This window comes from Pyxicephalus adspersus, chromosome 8, assembly GCF_032062135.1.
Source record: "Pyxicephalus adspersus chromosome 8, UCB_Pads_2.0, whole genome shotgun sequence".
Taxonomy (NCBI): Eukaryota; Metazoa; Chordata; class Amphibia; order Anura; family Pyxicephalidae; genus Pyxicephalus; species Pyxicephalus adspersus.
The window spans coordinates 58,077,515-58,099,165 of record NC_092865.1 but is presented as its reverse complement, the minus strand read 5'-3'; the positions used below and the strand labels follow the sequence as shown (position 1 = coordinate 58,099,165).

Here is a 21,651-nt window from a genome sequence, read left to right as displayed (position 1 = left end):
TCAGCATGTCAAATCTAGGCACAACAAAAAAGTTCTGCTATATTGGAAAACCAGGAGTGGTCTTTTCAGTGTCAGTCATCATGATGCAGTGCTGGAGGACAGCATGGCTTCCACTAATTCCCAATTACCCGCATGCATGTGGGAATTATTTAGCTATCTAGCTACAGTATGTAATATTAAAAATAGTAAAAATTGTTAATCAATTACATTTGTACATCTCTTCATTTAAGCTCTAGTTGTTATATCTAGACCTGTTTCTACTAAAATATCATGCCAAAATTCAAACCAGAGCAAAACTGGTTCAGTCTTAAAAAAGTATGGGGTCGATAATCTGTAAGAAAAAAAATAATAAATGACAGAGTATTAACAACTTTTCTGGTTACCTACCATAATGTACTATATTATACGTTCCAGCTATGGTCTTACAGGATGAATTGTCTCCACCACAAACTCCACACTTATCTCTTCTGGCTTTTGAGTTTAGGACGTGATCACAACCAGCTTGCTTTAAAAAAAAGATAGAGAGAATAGCCATAAAAAAATAAGTATATCATTACTCCTGGGATTAGGTTATTCTCTATAGAAGTGTTTCTCAACTTTTTGAACCTGGGGGAAACCCCTTGAAAAACCTTTCAGGTCTTAGGGAACCCCTGTCATAATGCTATATCTACAACTCACAGTACATTGATGTGGGGGTCAATACGAAGAATGCCGCTTACATTGCTGGCCATGGAGAAAGCTGAGATATTTACAGATACCCAAAATTGAAAAAAAGAATTTGGAATCTGGTAAACTGACCAAAGAGTCAGGAACTGGTCATTGCCCGAGGAACTTCTAGCAACCTCTGGAGAAACCCTAAGGTTCCAGGGAACCCTGGTTGAGAAACACTGCTCTACACAGACAGTCAAAGATAGCAAGAGGTTCTATGAGCTTAAGAAGGTCTGGTCAGTTCAATGGCGTGGAAAAAAAAACCTTCTGGGAAACTGTGAATCTTTTTGCCTATGCTGAAAAAAAAGTTTGATCTGCAGGGACAGTCTTATCCTTGGATTATCAAACAATATGGAGTCCCATGAGTGTCTATGGAAGACTTTCCTGTAACAACCAGTCCTTTTCATCACTGCTGATTTTAGATAAGGGTTCACATCTCACACAGTCCTTAGCTCTTTTGCAGTAGTTAATGAACCATGGGCTATAAATCACTAAACAGCTCCTATTTAGAAAAAGACCTGTCACGGCTGATCTGATGTAACTTAAAGAATATTTAATGCTTAAGACTCTGTGAACTTTGCTTGGCTTAAAAGGTAGCTAACTGCAAAAATTGTGTGATTTGAGTATGAACATTATCAAACTAAATAATATTTATTTTTACTAATACGATATCTAGAATGGGGCTCTTTTAAGGTATACTAATAGGAACTTGTCAAGTTATTTTCAAATGTACCCTAATCATAGGTGGTAAAGTCAAATTGTGACCAAAATTTTCCTTGACAATTTTGGAAAGTGATATTGGCATTCATGACTTGCACCGTTTGTGAGATCTAGGGAGCGAGCCCCCAACCAAGTTTCTGTTTGTTAGGTCTTAGTGTCACAGAGGAGGAAGTTACATGCTTCCCATTACCCAGTGCTGGGTACTATCTCTGGTTGTGATAAAGGATGGAGCAATGAGTCAGGATGGGGCTTTTGCATTTACAAATCTGTTCAAACTTATTGTTTGACATCATTGAGAATTAATGTCATAATTACAACCTGGAAAGGGTTAATCATTTTAAGGGCCTCCAAGCAATCACATATTATGCATTGTGATTGACATAGGGGTATGTTGCCCTTTCACTAGAACTTTAGTACAATAGTTCTTTTGAGGCTGACTCACAATACTTGCAAATCCAAGTAAGCGCATTGAAACAAAGAGCTGAAATATTTAATTTAAATGCAGTATTAGCAGATTTCAACAAACATTTTTTTCATTGTAACCTTATAGAAATCAGCATTTTCAGCTTAGCAAATAATAAGAAAAAAAAATCCCAAACTTTAGAACAGTACAAAAATAATCATTTAAAAATAAATGAAACTGAAAAAAAGTGGTTTTTGCATCCTCATATGCTTTTTATGAATGGGCTGCAAAATACAATCATTGGTATGGTCTAGCTGGAGATAAGATATCTTTCCAATATTTATATACCCTTTTCTGACAAGGTCTCTGCTTTTTTGTGCAATACAGGCAGATCTTGTAATAATAGTAACCCACCGGGATGCTGTTCATAACTTCCAGAAAACTTTACAGCATTTTCCCCTAAGATTTCTCTTAAGAGCTCTCAGTCTTGATGTCCACAATGAGATAACTCTTTGGAGGGGTTATGCAAATATCAAACTACCTTCTTAGGTAGATTTCAGTCTGGAGAATTAGGTGTTCCTTGGCAGGGTGGCTGTCCTAGGCAATGCCCTCATGTGATACTGAGCCTTCATGATTTAAATGAAATTAAATGAATCAAAGAAGGAGTATGCCGGGACAGTAAGGCCGGAGAAGAAAATCCTGGATAATACTAGACATGTTTCGGATGATGGAACTGCATGTTTTAATGCACAGGGTAAAAAGTAAGTGGTTACATTTGGGCAACTTCAATACAAGAAAGGAGCCATACAACTGTGTGAGATTGAAAGTAAAACTGGAGTTCAGCTTTAAAAAGACTCCTGAGAATTAGGGAACTCCTCCATGTTTTTGCACCTCTATTAGCTGGGAACATGGGAACAGACATGGAGGAACAGAGGAACCTATACTATAACCTGTTTACAAATAGGCAAAAAATATAGTTTTGCTTTTAACAAATGAAAAAGAGATCGGGGGCTAGGTAAGTATTTTAAAGACATTTCTCCTCAACAGTCCAAGCACAAAATATTAGTCTATTTTCAATGAAATGTCACTAAAGGCAAAATCAGTTGTTTGACTGCAAAATCAATTTTTGCAAAATCCCTTCGCTCTTTCCTATCAGGTGTAATGTTTGCTACAAATGAAAAAAAAAACTCAGTCTTTCACTTTAGGCCAGGCATTAAGCATTTAATTCATCATTGCACAAATCGAATGAGTAACTATTTACCCGACAAAGTCCTTGCACACAGATGTCATTTGTGTCTGGTCCGCACGACGTTCCATCAACTACTCTGTCCCTGAGCTGATAATAAGCTGTGCTCCCCGCCACGCGGCAAAACAGTTTACAGCGATCCTTCATTAGAACTGTGGACGGAAAGGAAAAGGTTTGTCAATAACATTTAATTTCAGCGAGTGAAAGAGCTCTGGGCAGCACTTACTTCCGCTGTACTTTGGCACCCAGCGGACATTTGGAGGTAGACCATTGATATTGAAATGCTTTCCATCAAAGTCAGCACACTGTTCCTCGCGGAAGTCCCTCTTTTGCTTAGTGCATGGTTCAGTGTTGCAGGATTTGAATTTCATTCTACGTCCCACACAGTATTTACCACCGTTCCTTGGCCTGGGGAAAGAACAAGAGATGTTTCTGACTATATCATGATATATTCCAATTTCTCACACCTCTGAGCTTGATTGAAGATAAGTATATACAAGAACTCTTTCAACCTTTGGAGGAACCCTGGTTGAGAAACACTGTCCTACAAGAACCGTTATTAAAAAGTCTAGGTGTCCCACAGGCTTTAGAGGGTGGTTGGACATGCAGATATGAGTGGACTTCCTTCAGGATAACTACTCATTAGAGCCATGCACAATGCTACATACATACGTTTGCTCATCTAGGCCAAGTACACACCTTTATGCCAATAGAGAATAGAGTGAAAAACAGTCAGGTAATCCTGAGATGAGTATTGGGGAAACAATAGCAATCAGGACAGAAATTCTGACTTGTTCCACTGTTTATCCCCATTGAAAGTTACCAGACTGGGCAGATTAGCGTAAAGGATAAATGAACATCTCCTGTTTTTGAGAACTCATAAAGGCAACTTTCCAAATGTATAATGTCTTCTGTGTAGCCAACTACTTTGTTTTATCAGTTATTCCCATTTAACATTTCTGAAACTGTAATATTTTCTTTACAGAATAAGCTTCCTTAAATGTACCTGAACTATGCCTTAGATAGGAGGCTGTATAAACACTTCCCTCGGGGGAAAATATCCAAGTCAAGCAACTTGGGTTTACTGCGAGATTTAGGTTTGCAGCCTGCCATTTAATACAAACATTACAAGTGGCCAACATCTGGGCAAGTTGTTTACCTTGACGAAAGCTTTCTAAATGGTCAGTGTCAGTGCTGCCCTCAACAACCAATGGGGTACCTCAACTAACAACCAGGTGCTCTCCAATGTGAGTTTTTAACAAATGGTTTAGTACTTTCACTGTACCCATAGCTAACTTATCCTTGCCAAGTTCACCGTCATTACTCACTCCCTCTTGCCCATGCATGGGGCTGTTTTGCTCTTTGTATCTGTCACCCCACTGAGGATTGATTTTCCTATTTTCTGTCCATATTGCCATTGGTACAAAAAAGCACAGACAGCAATTGTGAAAATACCATTCCAATACAAATGTGTCTGTGTCCCTGTTGAAGTGGTGGTGCGAGTCCTGGGCTAGACACTATTTAATGGCAGGGTAATTTGCTGTGCTGTCCTGTACTTGTATTGCAAGGCTGAATAGAATTACAAATTATTTAGCAGGTATAGGAGGAATACAAATTACTGTTTGCCAGGCATTTCCCGTTTATAAATAGGACCAAATATATGTAACATAAAATAAAATAGATATTTTTTTTTTTAAATAGTACTTGTGTGTAATGTACTCTTACTCTGGTCTGTTGCACTCCCGGATGGCAGTTTTAATTCCCCCGCTGCAAGATCTGGAACAAGCCCCGAATGGGCTCCATGACCCCCAGGAGCCATCAATAACGGAGGAATCTCGCTCTTTTGGGATGCACACTCCATACTTGCAGTACTGTGGTGAGGATAAACAGAGGTAATACAGATGTAATACACTGTGCTGTCTGCAAGGCATAAGCAATAGAAGTATTCAACTGTGAAGAAATAATGTTTTATTTACAGGCTCCCACACAACTCTGCCTCCAAGAAAATAAATGACTTATTCATATTTTTCCTTGTTTGAGGTGAATGATTCATAGAATACGATTCTCTAAAAACTGTGGAAATCTGGCTTAAATGATATTTACTTGAGTCAAACAGTATGAATTTGCTGAGAGGTTTGAGGGTGAGTTGCTCCACAGTGCCTACAGCTACAGAGGACATTGAGGGCTCATTTTAAAGAATATTTACTGACTAGTATGAATATGTAATACTTGCATGTCCATAATCATTTCTTCATTTTAAATGACACCTCAATGAGCCTTGGCAGCAGTGTACGTGTGTGGTATGCACCAGAACACATATATACTCAAAAATGTTGCCCTCAAAATGCCATTAAAAAAAGAATCCTGGTTTATATTCAGGTCACACTAGTGAATGATGCAGTGTCCTCATAAAGTGTAAACCTAACTCTGACATGAGACAAGTTTGTTACACTCTCTACATACAGAGACAGTGCCATCTACCGGTGGCCAGCAATCATGCCCAAAAGATTGTTTAGATCCATCATAACCATCTCCAGTACAAAATATTTTAATCTGTAAAAAGTAGAACAATATACAGACTGAGCTTATGGCATTTTAACTATTTACCCTTTTAAGTTAATATTTTAAATATAACACAATAGAAAAATTAATTCACATTTTATTGTAATTTCTATTGATTACTGTTTTGAATGTTAGCAGTAATGGCTGCATTTTGTGTCCTAGGTTTTTATTTGAGTCAAAGCAGTTTCCTGTATTTTCAGGTAAAAGTAAGTAGTTTGGTTTATATGACCAGTTAATTTTCATGTATATATGGCAGATGTTGACCATATCAAGTTTGATGTTAATTGTCATGTGAAGCAATGGTTTATGTGAGGAAAACAAACAAAACTGTAATTTCTTTATGTGATTTTCACCAGCGGTACCTTTCATCTACAACAATGGTACTGGTCATGTGACTATACAGGGAGATCCTCCAAGTCAGTACTCCAAGTTAGTAAGGAACACCTGACTGGAGCCAGTATCTACATAACAAGAACAGGTAAGATTCCATTTTTTCTAAATGTAGAATTTCACTTTAAGTGCAAAATCTTCATGTTTGACTAATGCATACCTTTAAAGAATGTGATCATGTTTCCTCATTTCAGCACCGTAAGAATCAGATTGTGCTGATAAGGCCGATGCAGCTTCCTTTACAATACGGGAGAGTTTTTTTTTGATTAATGAGACATCAGAGCTCCATTACCACTTATATGGCCAAGGTGGTTTCAATAATCCCCAAGAAGAAGCTGACAGCTCCATCAGTCAAACCTACATTTGGAAGACTGACCTGGAACAATGGCTCATCCTGGCTACTGGTTGGAATGCAAAGGTAACAATATAGCTATCGCCTGTTAAATGATCAATAGGTAAATAACCTGCAGCAATTAGGATACAGCCCCGGACTTACTACTTGTTATGTATTAATGGAGCAACAGGTTAATTATGCACTACTAATGCAAATAGATAGCATTTAGGCAATCATAAAACACATAAAGGCATGCTGTGTTAACTAAGTAAAGGGATAACCCTGTCATGGACTGAAATTTAGCATTTTCACACATGGATTGGAGACAGGCTAAATGCCAAAGTCTCTGATAATTATCTTGAAATTTCTTCTATATACCGGGGCGTTCCACTCCCATGGCTGGCAGTGATATTCACAGAAAAGTCAATGTGCACTGGAAACTCCAAGGCACCATATAATTTAAATCAGACATAAACTATTCTATAGATTTCCTTTCAATACGATCATCCTGCAAAGAGATGCACAAATACCTAATATTTATTTAAAAGGCACTATTATGCCCCATGATGCTTAAGACGGTAATACGGCAACAAGTGATTTTGGAACGGACAAGTGCCTGGCAAAGTTCATGGAAAAGCAGCTCTTGAATAGTAATAATTTATTTTGTATCTGCATCCTATTTATATCTCACTTTTCAGATTTGTAGCATTTTATCAGGCAGTATAAGACATTCTTTATGAAACGTTGTATATCATCAATTTTATAAAGGTTCCCAACTTCCTATACTTGAACCTTACTTAAACCAGAGCTCCCGCAGGGGTCAAGAGGAGAGAATAACTCTGAACAATGCAGGTAACTTTATCCCTTTACACACAAGACATAAATGGAATTTCTATTCCACCAGGAGAATGGAATTCCTTCCTTATCAACAAGTGCTATTTCAATTTTTTTACCAATACCTTTTGTGACCATCTCTTTCAGCTGTGAGGCCTTTTAAAAGGAGATTCACCAATTTAAGGCTGTGCTCAAGACCTTAGGGAATAGTTGTACCAAATTTTAAGATTTTTTCTTCTTTCTTTTTTTGTTTTGTTTTGAAGATCCAACAGAATGTGGAATGGAAGTCTTTACAAAATCATGTCCTTCTAAACAACTGTATCTGGAACAGGTACCCCCCACTGTAAGGTAGTAATTCAGCCCTTCACTATCCACCCGGTTGGGGCACTGAAAGCAGATAAAATCTAGGACTCTAACCCCACCATGTTGTATTCAGAAAATTGTGTTGATTTTAGATACACATAACATGAGTGGCAATTAAAGTGTACACAGCAAAACCTGAAAAAGCTGGAATCCCTCTTAGACCTACTATAGCTTTTTATAACCCATTGGGACATAGACATATGTGTTTCCCAGTTACATTTGCATGCTTGTCCAAGGTCCTGTCCTAGAGTGAAAAATTGAATTGCCTCCCCATGTTGTCAACCTCTGTGCTTCTAATGAAGAATACAAGTGGCTGTGCCAATGCACATAGGTTGGTCCACCATTGTAAGAGCCCCTACCAATGATGTGCAGTAATTTCTGTAATGTAAACAAAGTGATCTTGAGCCTAGAAGACAACCAGGTAAATATGTTGGCAACAGCAACAGAGCAAGGAGAGGCATGTGTACTTAAAAAAATATAAAATTACAAATTATTTTATTGCAAAATAGGAATTGCCAGTTCCTTCTGCAATAAAAAAGCCTGCAATGTATGTATATATGTCCTGTGCTAGGTTGGCAAGTTAATTTGTCTCCCAGTTAGGTTCCTGTGTTGGCAATCTCTTGCATGCACATAATTTCGCCCACTGTTGTCAGACCCCTTACCAATGATGTAGCCATCTCCAAAATGCATAAAGGATAGGAAATGGCTGCACTGAGAGACAAAATAGCATGAGGTTGAAAAGATATATATAAAAAATATAAAAATGAATATCCATAGCAATTACATATAATACACTCGTTAGTAAACTAAATGTCATCCAGTTAGGGTTTACATCTACAATAATAGTAATCAGTTCTAACAAAAAAAAAAAAAATACTATTTGGATGAATCCATTCTTTTATGAATAAATAGGAGACTTGTTCTAAAGAAAGAACGCACACTTCAAGGTTATTCTACTCTGTCTAATATGCAGGAAGGAAGCATACAATATGACTGATGTGAAGCAGGAAGATTATATTACGCTCGCCTATTACAGCTCAACATTAGAAGATAACGGGATATGTGCTGGCATGGCCCAGCGATCATTGTCTCCATTTCTGAAGTTATCTGTTTAATTGTGGACAGAGCTGTTTTAAAGCATCATTCCAGATAAAGGGAACAGCAGGGCCGTTTCACCACAATACATCTCTGAAGTTGTTCCCTGGGCCTACGATTCGAGAGCAGCCAAGTGTAACGGTGGGAAAAGAGAGAGGGACATGGGAATTTTCTGCCTCTTTGTGCTGGACTTTTACTGCTTCCTGTGTGACATCACCACCTCCATGATGTTTCTTTTATAGGCCAAAATATATTATGAGCAAAATAACAAAAAGCTTTTAAAACTTTGAATAACACAACAGCAAGCATGGGTTAACAGACTTTCAAGTTTTTTTTATCATCTAACTGGACAATCTTTATTTGCTAAAGGACCATGTGTTATAAATAATTCCAATTTTTTATTAAAATAGTTATTTTAACCTTGCACTTTTAGTTTTATCACTGCTGATATGCCTCTTTTAGCCATTTGCACCAAGGACCACCCTCCTGACCAATTAATTCCATCCTGGCCAATAATGGCTGGAGATTCCAAAACTGGATGCTGACTGGGAAAAGATGCCCCAGAGCAAGGGTAATCGAGTGTACAAAGAAAACTGCAGATAGGCTATTTTTGCTAACCTTTGCTAAAAACTAAAGCCCATACACAAGTCATTCTTAACCATGGTTTGGTGGAACCCCCAGATTTCCTCTAGGTGTTCCTTGGACTGTGGCTGATTGACCTCTGATATAATGATGCATGCATAGTTCTGGGTGTTTCTGCCAACACCATTTGGTAGGGCCAGCTTTTTTACTCCAATGATTTTTAGGTGTCTATAAAGGTGCTAATCTTGCAACCACTGTAGGGGGACATGTTTTGCACTGGCCATGCATTTAGGAGATTCTTTTTCCAATTGACTCCTCAAAAACTGGTTTTCAAACCCTTTGGGTCTTGTCCCAAAGTCCTGCAGGGTTTATCAAGTACAAGGTTGAGTTGGGAACGGCTGACCTAGACCATCCATAACACATAACCTTAAATCAATTTCAGAAATGCACCTAAAGTGAAACCCCCTATTGCCATGAAGATTCCAAATTTCAGTTTTGGCAAGTGTTGACAAAATCAAATCTCACATATTTGGTAGACAGTATAGTAATGTAGGCAAACTGATCAAAAAAAAAGGATAAAAATGAATTGCATTCACAATTCTTGAAAATATTGAAAAGTAAAATCTTTTTCTCACCTTTCCCGGCTCACATTCCGTCCCGTCCGCCCATGGCGTGTGCTGCGTTCGGCAGCCCTTGTGTGGCCCCTCCATATTAATGCACCACAGTCTCCGGCACTGCATTTGCTTGACGGGCACAAACAAAACAGACACAGTTCATTCCCAGGCGGTTTAATGTATAACATATAAATTCACAGAAAACTGCCTGCGCTGCATTTTACAATGACACTTTTCCCAAACCTTCTTTTATCTAGCTAAAGGATCCAAGTCTATAACAGCGTTAATGACCCTCGATGTAGCCTGAAACAACCTATTTAAATATGGAACAAAGTTTACATTCACAGAGGGAAAGGCTGTAAAGCCAGCAAATGCACATTAACAGCCATTGTACATAACTAACACATTAATGACCTGAAAGTGCCCAAAAGAGAATTAACAATGGGCTAACTTGCAGTTTTTCTCAGGACGCTGTACATGAGAAAAGCAACTAAAAGCTGTGATTAACAAAGAAGCAAATAATAATAAAAATATGCTGTGTTATTGTATTTTGCATCTGAACTTTATAATGTGGGTGTGATAGGTCACTTTACAAGTCCTTTACAAGGCAATTATATCTGAAAATCTTTACCTTGGTAGGGATGCATTTATTAAAGATCTCCATGCATCTTGAGTTCATTTAGGAATTTATTTTACCTGTCAATGATTTGTATTTCTGTTCTGAAATTTACAGACCTGCCCTAAAGATCAGGTAACTGACTGGCTTTTCTCTGCTGCAGGTCTGCAATTGAGCTTGGTCACCTTTCTTATTGGACAGTGAAGGAACAGAAGAAGATCTATGGGGTTTTTACAAAACTCTCTCCTCCTAGCAAGATCAGTGTTAGGATATTAATCATAGAAGAGGTGTTAGTGAAGGGGAGAAGAAGCAGAATGATAAGATCATCTTTATGTTCTCTCCTTCAGGCAAAATCTTTGGTAGGATATTAATCACAGGGGAGGAATTAGTGAAAGAGTAGAAGAGGAAAGATGACATTTTCTTATGCTTCCTCCTCCAAGCAACATTGTAAGGATATTGATCACAGGGTAGAGGTGGGTGAAGGAGCAAAAGAAGAAAGATAAGATCATCCCTATGTTCTCTCCTGCTAGCAAAATGTCAGGATATTAATCAAAGAAGAAGAGGCAAAAATATGACCATGTGGATGCAACAAACATTAAAACATCATATTGGCGCAATTCAAATAGCAACAATATTTTTGTGTATATCCCTCATCTACATTCGCTGCAAAGATATTGTAGGTGCATGGTTATCAGTATTGTCACTGCCTATAGCTTGTCAATCAGCACTTGGCCACACCTAGCATCACCCACTACTTTCTGGATTGTCAGAATGACCCATGTCTATCCCCTCCCACTGTGATTTGCAGTGCCTGGGGCAGGTAGCATGTGAAACCCTAATGAAAGAGGATTCATCTCATTCAGAGAGGGTAAAGGATTGTGTACATCACATAGTAAGTGGTTTCAGTTCTTGTTTGTGATTGTGTTACACTATAACATTGCCAAAGACCAAGCGACCAGGATAGGTGCTCAGCAATGTGATTACCAGGTGTGGAGAGCAATGTAAACAGTAAATAAATAGGCTTTAATGAGAAAAACACACACTAAAGCTACATACACAAGTCAAATTTTTCTTGCTCGATAATCGTCTCACAGCAGATATTGGGCGGAAATCTGGCGTGTGTACAGCCCGCGTTGTTTATCGTCTGTGGATCCATCCTGGCAGATCCGCGGATGATGAAAGACGAATGATCCTAATACAAGGTAAGGGGGGAGCGCACAGCAGGGTGCCGCTCGATCTTTCCCCCCCTCCCCTCTCCATAGAGTGGAACAATGCTGTATGTACAGCACCCATTCATGCGTCGTGCAGTTCTTACCGTTGGAAAGGATCATAAAAGATCCTTTCCAATGACAAGTATTGCACGTGTGTAGGCAGCTTTAGTTTTGTGCTTCATAAAAGCCTTGGACGTGTAAAACTCATTCATACAACAATAATAAGCTCAGAATATAGTAAAGTACTAACCATATATGGGCAAACTTGCGATCCCGGCCCAAATATTAACTCACATTGCTTGTTGACATTGTATAGGACACCAGGCATTTGTTGAGGTAAAGAGTACGCTCTTGAGACTGGTTCATCAAGAAGACATTCCCCATATCCTGTGCTGAAAGAGAAGAGACACAGAGTCAGCACTGCACAACCTCATTCCATTGACTTGATAACATCTCCAGACTAATGGGGACTCATTTACTAAGGAATGGGTTGCAGTTAAATGCACCTGTCAGTCCTCCAAACTTTAGTTGAGAAGTTCATTATCCAGAGGCTTCAAGATTGGGCAATTATCGTTAAGCACCAAGTTAGGGATTGAAACATAAAGCCACAATGTTTCATAAATTGAGATGAGTAAAACCTTTTTTTTATGAGGATAAATAACCTCTTTGATAGTCATCAGTAAAATGTTGATTGTGGGATGTCCCCTCTATTCTTGCTCAGGTGATAATGGCACCATTTTAGATTTCCCATTACTTTCTTGTACCAGAGACTAAAATGCAAACTTTGGCTCTAAAAATTAAGGTAAAATTAAGCTTTAAAGTGTCCCAATGTACTGTAAAAATAAAATATTCCAAACAGGCAGGCAAGTTTTTTTTATTGCATAAGGGGCGTTTCCTGTCCCCTCCCCCAGTACTCTTCCAGGTTCAGGGTCTTTGGTCAATCTAGAGGCTGGAATGCCAAAACCCCTATGTACGCATGCAGTAATTAAAGCGGAACTGTCACAACATAAAAAAAAAAATACCACCGTTGATCCCTATGTAATCTTAATCAAGTTGGTCCTTTCCTCATAGATCATTGGATGCAGTCACCTTCTTCATTTTCTTCCTGGTTCTTTTGCTGACGTCACCCTATCTCAAACTGCGCAGAGCAAGAACGGATGACATGCTTCTGGAAAATGTATAAAAAAAAGTGCAGATCCCACTGTACATGCATGAGATCTGCATTTTTTACAGAAGAAGAAAGCCCTTGATGTATGTATCCTAGGAGGCTGCATGCTTCCCATTCAGCCTTTACTGCCACGGCAGTAAAGACAGAAAAGGAGAGGCCTTTCCTTAAAATTTTAAATATTAAAGTTAAAAAAAATAATTTTTTTTACCATAAAATGGTTATCTACCCTTTCACATAAAGTAGAAAATGTGATGATAGGTATGCCCTAATTCATTTCCCACAGCCAGGCATGCTAGGTATTCCAGGATAGTATACTAATCTGCGCTTGCAAAGCTCAGTGTATATGATAGAAAAAAACTGTAAACAAGCAGGTAAGTTTATATTATTGCAGAAGGGACAACGCCTGACCTACAATAACAACTGCTGAGTATTGCAGGAGAGAGCTATACCCAAGCATAACACTATTCACTAAAGATGAATATATATATATATAATTTTTGACTGTACTAACACACAAGCATGTTGAAGTAGCCTGCACGCTGTGCTATTGTCACTTGCAGAATACCAGCCATGAATCATCAGTCATACTTTGCTACGGCCTGGTTTCCTGGGCCTATCCAGGTATCCCCCTCACACTGTCATACCAGAACACAATGTCCAATTAGAAATCCGTAGACCAGCATGAGACCACTGGTTGCCCTGGTTACCCCGTGTCTACGGACATGGAATGCTCAGCAAGGGTTGCCAAAAGAAGGAGATTACTCCTTTTTATTAGGGAATTCAGCGTGTGTAATAATTTATTAGACTTAAAGAAATGTCTTTCTTGCAAAAGGGACTTTGTGGGAGTTCTGATTAGAATAACAGACACCCACGCCACTCGGCAGACACTCGGGCCTGTAACCCTGGGAGTGTAAATATCTATATACAGGGGAAATTCTGAACATTTACAAATGGTAAATATTTGTAAGACATAAGAGAAGGAAAGATGGGGAACTTTGAAGTGACACTGTCAAGTCTAAAAAAATACATTTCCTGCAATAGAAGAGAGTTTATTTCTTGCACTTCAGCCTTTATAAGACTCCAATGTACAACACTAATAGTGTGTTGAATACTTGTGTCCCCTGCTGCCTGCAGTGGTTCCATCCCCCGAACCCTACATTAATGCCAGTAACATAGGCGTTATAGGATGGAACCACAAGGCACAGCAGGGGACACACATACCTGACAACCCATGAAGTATCAATGCCGAAGAGTAGCCATGCAGATAAAGAAAAGGTAAGATAGATGTATAAAAGCTCATCCATTTGGGCCTGATTTATTAAAGCTCTCCAAGGCAGAGGAGGAAACTCTTTCATCAGTGAACCTGTATGATCCAGCAAACCTGGAATGTAATTCCTTAAAAATCATTTGCTCTTTGTTAGGAAATGTTTTCAATCCTGTACCAGATCTATTCCATGTTTGCTGGCTCACCCATCTTCACTGATGAAAGTGCATCTTCTCCAGCCTTGGAGAGCTTTAATAAATCAGGCCCGGTGTCTCAATCTTTTTTTAAACCTTACAGATTTACCACCCAGCATCTTCCAGCCGACTTCCTGAGGACCGAGACTGTCATGGACATGCCCCCTTGTCATCCCATCATCACATTTGGCTTGCCTCATGGTACAACTGCACACAATAATCACGTTATTCTGCTCTTTATTATCGACCACCGACCCACCAATAGAAAGAACCCCAAAATGTTATATGACCAACCGCAGGACAAGTGAAATTAAAGTATGTCCATAACTTTTTTAAGAAGGTGTGTGTGGGGAAGGTGAGGGGAGTAGGAAAGGTAATATATAAATAAATACTTATTGCTGTAATGAGCCATTCAGCATTTGAACTTACTCCAGAAACTGCGTTATATACTTCCGGCTGCACTTTGACCACATCCAGGGGTTGGTGTAAAAATTGAGGGTTGGAGCCATAACGTTTTGCTGATTTTTACCACCCTCCTCTTTACATTTATTGCTATCGTCATGTGGCATGTTGAATCTGAAAAAAAAATATGCATTAAACAATAGCTCGTACTACCAAGAAAATGATAGAGTAAGCAGCTATTATTGGGAACTAAGATAATACTTGCTAGAATGCAGTTGTGTTAAAATTATCACCAGTCACTGGTGAATTTCTGATGCACATTCTAAAATTGAACCAGACAATACTGACGCCTGCAGTAAATATATATATATATATATATATTTATATATATATATATATATATATAAATATACACACATATTATATTATGGCCCTATTTAGTGGAGTCGAGATGTGCAGAAGGGATTTTCCTGAAATGAAGTGCTGATCTCGCACATGCGCACTGTGAAATCGGGTGATATCACCAGAAAAAGGAAGAAGATGGTGTCCAGTCCACGTCAGCCAAGAGGAAGACAGGTCAACGAAGGACTGATTGGACTACTCTTGTAAAGATAGGTATTGGTTACAGATTAAAGGGAACCTATTGCACTCATCACACATCTACAAATGGAGATAGAGATTTTATTTTTAAAGCCCAATTAAACCAAAATTCATAAAAGGAAGATTCTTAAAGCAATCATTAATTATAAGTTTTACCTTTGGAACTTTACAAATTCAAAAACTCCATTGTGTAAATGTGGGCGTGCACCCATCCACATACATACATACATCTTGACCTCTGGTAACTTTAAGTTTCCTGGTAACAGACTAAGGTCAGAAAATTGCTCCCTATCTATTTCCGGTGACTAGCACATTTCGCCCATAAAACAGGTATTTTTTCCTCAATTTTGCTTCTATACATATTTGTATTAACCTATCAACCTGATTGTTAATATAATTTGGTTTTTACAATTTTGGGTTTAATTGGACTTTAAGTCAGGTACATTTTAGGGTTCTTTTATGTGGTGCCTAGGTCAACATGATATCTAAGTTTTGAGTTTAAAATGGTTAACACCCCAGTTGGGTTTTTATTATTGTCTATAATCTATTTTTTAAAGGGGTGGAAAATTCAAAACTGTACAATTGTAACGTCAACAAATGGGTATTCCTTCAATACGGACATATGGGAAAGTGACGGTGAGGATTTTCTACACTTTAGTGAGATTCCTTCTACTGTTGTGTCTGTGCTAACAGAAATGAAGACAAATCTCTGGAATGTAGACATAAATATATGACCCTTCTCATTTTTATCTATTTTATCAATAAATAGCCCTTCTCATTTTTACCCACAACATAAAACAGTCGGGGCTTTATATCATTGAGCCTGTAATGGAAACAGTTGCAAGCTGGTCTGACAACACATGAGAAGATTTTTTTTAAGACAAGTTTATTTACATCAAACATACACGTGTCCAAGCTCATGTGCTATGGTAAAAGCTGTGCTCAGTCCATTGTCTTCACTTATAGAACAGCTCCTGTATGGGTCACATACTGTACCCAGTTCTGCCAGGCCTGCAAGGGACAAAGACAGGTAAGTACAAAGTATATGCTGACACTATATACAGTAATATTGCCATTTAGTTTAGTTTAATGCTTAAAATTGGGGGTGGGGACAGGTCTGATTTATTAAAGCTCTCCAAGACTGAATAATATGGGTGAACCTGGGCAATCCAGCATATTTGATTTTCTCCAGTCTTGAAGAGCTTTAAAATATCAGGTTTGTGATATTGCATTAAAATCTTATAAAACATAAATATCATATAAAAAAACTACTGTAAATAAAATTCACTAACAACAACCAAATTTCAAGTAGTTTGAGTAGTGATTGGGGCAACAATGAGATGTCATTCATTTATAGAGTGATAATGAGGTGTGATGTGCAAGAATAATAAATCTAAATAATTAAGATAAATTATACAAATATATGTGTTTTATATATATAAAGAACAAAAACAGAATTTTGGCATAGTGAGAGAGTTAACACCCCCAACCTTCCCCTTAAATTTACAAGTGAATTGACATGGCTGCAACACCTCCCCTGCAGTGTGAACAGCAAGTCACCCTGTCAAGTTTTGATTTACAAAAGAAAATGGATTTTCAAATTTTCCCCTTTAGTCATAGATTTCATCTGTCTAACCAACTTTTGCACATGTACAAATATAATTATAATAAAAAAAGATGTGTCTTACCTAATGTATCACATTTATTATAGGCTCTGCATATATCCTGTCTGAATGCAAAGTATACGTTTTAGTTAAAAAGGACAGAAAGTAATATAAAGTACATACAGAAAAAAACAGAATGCCACAAAATACATAAATACAAAATTTAAATTTAGATCTGATGCTGTCCATTGCCACCTATACATTTATTGCATGATGTGTACATTTATACAGCCATTGCAGTTCAGTTGCTTTGAGGTCGAGGAACCATATAAAGATATATCTAGACATCAGTAGCATTTGACATTTAACTCAAAATGAAAAAGTGTACAGTTCGAGTACCTTTTAGACTTTGGCAAGAAATCACTTTGTACGGTACAGAATTATCTTTTGGGAGGATATGGGTGTCAGAAGCTAAGCTGCTGCTGAGATGGAGGCTGGAAATCCAAGCAGATTTATAATGATTTTGTTGTAAAAAATTGCATTTGAGGCTTTGGAGAAGGTAGCAAAGTGCAAAGATAGGATTATAATGATCCCTACCAGGGTGAAGCCTGTGTGTCTTTTGGGATGAAGATTGGAAATATGGATAGTCAACCTAAATGAGAAGTTTCTAGAGTGTTAAAGGGTTGGTAGCGGTAAAAACTACATCCCGTCAAAGTTAACCATTTTTGGGGAAGCCATGTGTATGATCTATAAAACTCCTCAGAGTTAACCATTTTTTGGGGAGAACCAATATTTATAAAATACCCTAATGATGGGTTGTGCTATACCATGAGCTTCCACTAATCTGACTGGTTGAAAAATGGTAGAGCGGCAAATGGTCAGATGAACTAAGGAATGATACCATACATGTCTAGCCAAAGTATAAAATGTTTGGGGTGTATTTTAGATAAAAAAATAATAAAATAATTGACGGTGGAGAGTAAAGTTGCCTTGGCATGGGGTAAAGCTTTGTAGGACCAGGCAGAAGCCTCAAATGGAGGGTCTCCGGGATTATACTTTGAGTATAATTCACTTTACCAGTCTCAGAATACCTGTTCATCATGGATGACAGCTAATTTTACTATGGCGATGTTGATTAAATTACCGATGCTTGGGTCTTTATAGATAGAGGCTACCTGAGGGAGAGACAATTAATCAGTTCAGCCATCAGATTTTGCACTCAACATTACCCAGTGTTGCCATTATTCACAGTAAAAAAGAATCAAACATTTTTAGGATTAAAGGTGGGATTAACATTCATGTAAACCTGAAAATCAATTTTGCGATATGTTTGCCATCATGGCCATCTTTTTATCTATAGCAAAGTTACTTAGAGATCAATCCAGTCACTGCATTTTCTTGTGCAGCCCGATAACACTAAGCACAATTAACAGCGGTGTTGTTGGCCTGCCGTATGTACTCATTCAGTCCATTGGGCTTCATCTCAGATAGGCAACCCAACACTCAACCGTAGAAATAAATTTGGAAGGCAACAGGAACTTGCTCCAGAAACTTTGCAATGGATTCCTAAAATAAATGATTTTCCAAAGTAATCTTTATAGCATAAGACATGGCCAACGATGCCAAGCATACAGAAAAAAACAGGTTTTGGGTTGACATAGGAAGCTTAATCCCAGCCATTTCTTAGCTTTGGATAAAGTGGGGAAGTTACATTTTTATCTGTCTATCACCCAACTGGTCAGATTTTCCATCATTTCATCTCCATTGTCACCAGAACAAGAAATGGAGAATGAGGTTGTTACTGGGACAAGAAAAATACACAGACAACAATAAAGCATTGTCAAAAGTATCGCTATCTACATCATTGTTGGAGAGATTTTCAAAGTCATCCTCCCTTCTCCTGATAATAAGGTGAAACATGGGATGTAGATGACAATAGAGATCTAACCACTTATCATTGAACATTCCATTTTATCATTTTATTGCATTGACCAAAAGTGAGTTCTGAACTTCTCGTTTTGATCAACCAAGTGATCGATATTGAGAGTAAAACCAAAGTATTCAAAAAATTTCAGTCAGTCATACAAGTATCTGGTAAGTTTTTGAAACCTTCTGATTGATTATTCTTTAATGGAATTATTTTGGAGCATATGCACATACGTATACCTTGATTCATCCATTAATCACACTATATTGTAGTAGAATTGAAGGATTTTTGGTTGATAAGCAACATTTATAACTAACAAGACTATAAAATTAAAAAGTTGATGTATGGCTGTCCTTATCCATCCTTACTCTAGAGATGGGCTCCAAGTGGGTCCAGAAACAGGAACAAGACATAAGTCATTAGCTTCTGCCATTATAATTACCTGCTCTGCCATTATTATGACCAATCTCATCATTTATGGGTAACAGGTGACACTTGGACAGTAATTTGTTAATGAATGAAAGGGTCTATGTAAAAAAGTACGCTAACAAAAACTTGATGAACAGAACTACAGATGGGCACTTGTAATGTACACATGTGCTTATGTATGTGTGCAGAAAACATCACAAATAATGCCTTCCTATGGGAAAACATTTAGCTTAGTACATCCTTTTTTATTTACTGGTTGGGTCTGTTTGCTGTCGAAGGTTAAAAGTTTTAAAGCTTTTGAAACCAACAGATGTCATTCAAATGTGTACGCCTGGCCCACCTGAGCATACAAAGTTAGGTAAACAGAGCAAAGAGAAAAAGGGGGAATGAGATTTCCTGCACTTTTCTATTGGCACGTCAATATAGATATGATGGGAATAGGAAGGGACAGAGCACCATTCAGCTCAATAGGGTAAGTGTTGAAAGTTGCAGGGTGAGATTTAAGGGTTCCATAGTGCTAATGCAGGCATGTGCAGGAACTTACATAACACCACTGAATTCGGGATTATACATTTGTATTAGAAACACCAGTGTTTCTTGCCCTTTTAACATGGGGCAGCCCTTGAAATACCTTTCAGTGAACCTTTGCTATAAGTACTATATTCACAACATGAATCTCCCAAACTTAAGCTAGGTACACACTTCCAATGGTTCTCGCCCGATAATCGTCTCAGGGCCGATATTGGGCGAGAATCTGGAGTGTGTACAGCGCACGCCGTTCATTGTACGAACAACTGTCCTGGTGGATCCAAGGTCGATGAACGACGAAAGACTGTAATGTAAGGGCAGGGGGAGAGCGGGCTGCACAGAGCAGAACGGTGCTGTATGTACAGCACTTGTTCATGCATCGTGCAGTGCATAGTCATTGGAAAGAATCGTGAAAGATCCTTTCCAACAACTATAATTGGAAGTGTGTACGCGGCTTTACATGGAAAGCCTGCAGGGGAAAGTAGATTAGAAGAAGAAGAAATAGATTAGAAGATGTGCCCTGGGATGTTTGACCTTCAAAGTAGAGCTTTCTATTAGTACTGAAGGTCTCAATGCAGTCACAGCTTCATAACAAATCTTTATAACAAAGGAGAACCTTGTCATGTTCACCAAGGTGTATAAACTGGTTACAAATTCTGCTCTAGACTTTCAAATTTCAGAAGTTCAGTGACCAACAGAGGTTCTTGTTTCGAAAGTTGAAACAGGGGTAGATCTATTCACTAGAGGTATTCACCTTTAAATTGCAGATAAGGTCCAGTTTACAGCCTAAGCCCAGGACTGAAGTACCCCCAGAAGCAAAAATAAAAATCTATAGTCAAGCATGGGTAGTTGTGATGCCAGCACTTTAATATAATTTTGGTGCACTTTATTTGGTTAACTGGAAATCGGTCAATGGTTTCAAATGCAAAAGTAGGTTGGAGGTTGAAGTAGGGGGTTCCTACAGCAGATAACTGTTTTGAACATTTTCTGCAGCTGCTTTGGCAAATCTGCAGTGAAGTTCCAAGGATGTGTATAGTTGGCCTACAAGGGGTAATAAAGCTTTTGAAAGTGTAAATGATTTAATATTGAATATTCTAGGTTCAAATGTTGCTATTCTTATGGGTTCATGAATCAGATATTTCCTCCATTTCCAAGAAATGATTCAAGCAAAGTTCAGATACTTACTATAGACATAAGCGTTAGAACATAATGCTGAAGGTTAGCCCCGTGATACTCCACCATTCTGTTGTCAGCAACCACCATCACTTCAACATAACGAGGATAGGACAAAAAACGCTTTGTTCTTCTGTGACTTTGTGTTCCATTGATCTTATCAGCGTGATCAAATGAGGGATCCTGGTCTCCTAACAACCCTTCTCTCATGGTCTGCCTTTCTGAAAACATGTTTTCTTGTTCCTTTAGAGTTCCCCTTTTCCTCTGTTTGACTCTACTTTGTTTTTGACCTGCAGTGAGATTAAAAAAAAAAAAAAAAAACATGAGTAAAGACTGCAATCCAACAATTCTCACAATCTTTACAGAAGTGTAATTAAAAGTATTGCTAATTTCCTATTTTTAGAGTAAAATCCAACCATCTAGGGAAGCTAAAGGGCACTGCTCTCGGTTACTTGAAAACTATTTTTGACATGACTTTTGATGCCAAAACAATTATGTTTTAGGTAACCATAGACAGATCTTTGTTTGGACTAGACTTATCTGAAAATGTCAAGGCAAAATAATGACAATAATATGAAAATCTCATACAAATTCCCACATTTTATCTTTTCTGAATTTTTAGTATGATCAGCAGGCATTTTTATATATATTTCAATCTATATTGGACCTTAATAAGGAATTAAA

The 21,651-nt window shown here is 38.0% G+C and overlaps 1 protein-coding gene across 1 annotated transcript in view; it reads right to left on the bottom strand.

Moving 5' to 3' along the window:
• ADAMTS9 (ADAM metallopeptidase with thrombospondin type 1 motif 9) overlaps nt 1-21,651 on the bottom strand; it is a 146,410-nt gene that overhangs the window by 88,628 nt on the left and 36,131 nt on the right. Inside the window, exons 4-14 of the mRNA XM_072421214.1 lie at nt 20,980-21,257; nt 18,002-18,085; nt 16,995-17,031; nt 16,212-16,317; nt 14,734-14,880; nt 11,929-12,070; nt 9,873-9,980; nt 4,803-4,948; nt 3,304-3,485; nt 3,093-3,229; nt 388-505 (exon numbers count right to left, since the gene is read on the bottom strand). Coding sequence (XP_072277315.1) covers nt 388-505; nt 3,093-3,229; nt 3,304-3,485; nt 4,803-4,948; nt 9,873-9,980; nt 11,929-12,070; nt 14,734-14,880; nt 16,212-16,317; nt 16,995-17,031; nt 18,002-18,085; nt 20,980-21,257 — 1,485 coding nt within the window. The remainder of the gene's footprint in view (nt 1-387; nt 506-3,092; nt 3,230-3,303; nt 3,486-4,802; nt 4,949-9,872; nt 9,981-11,928; nt 12,071-14,733; nt 14,881-16,211; nt 16,318-16,994; nt 17,032-18,001; nt 18,086-20,979; nt 21,258-21,651) is intronic.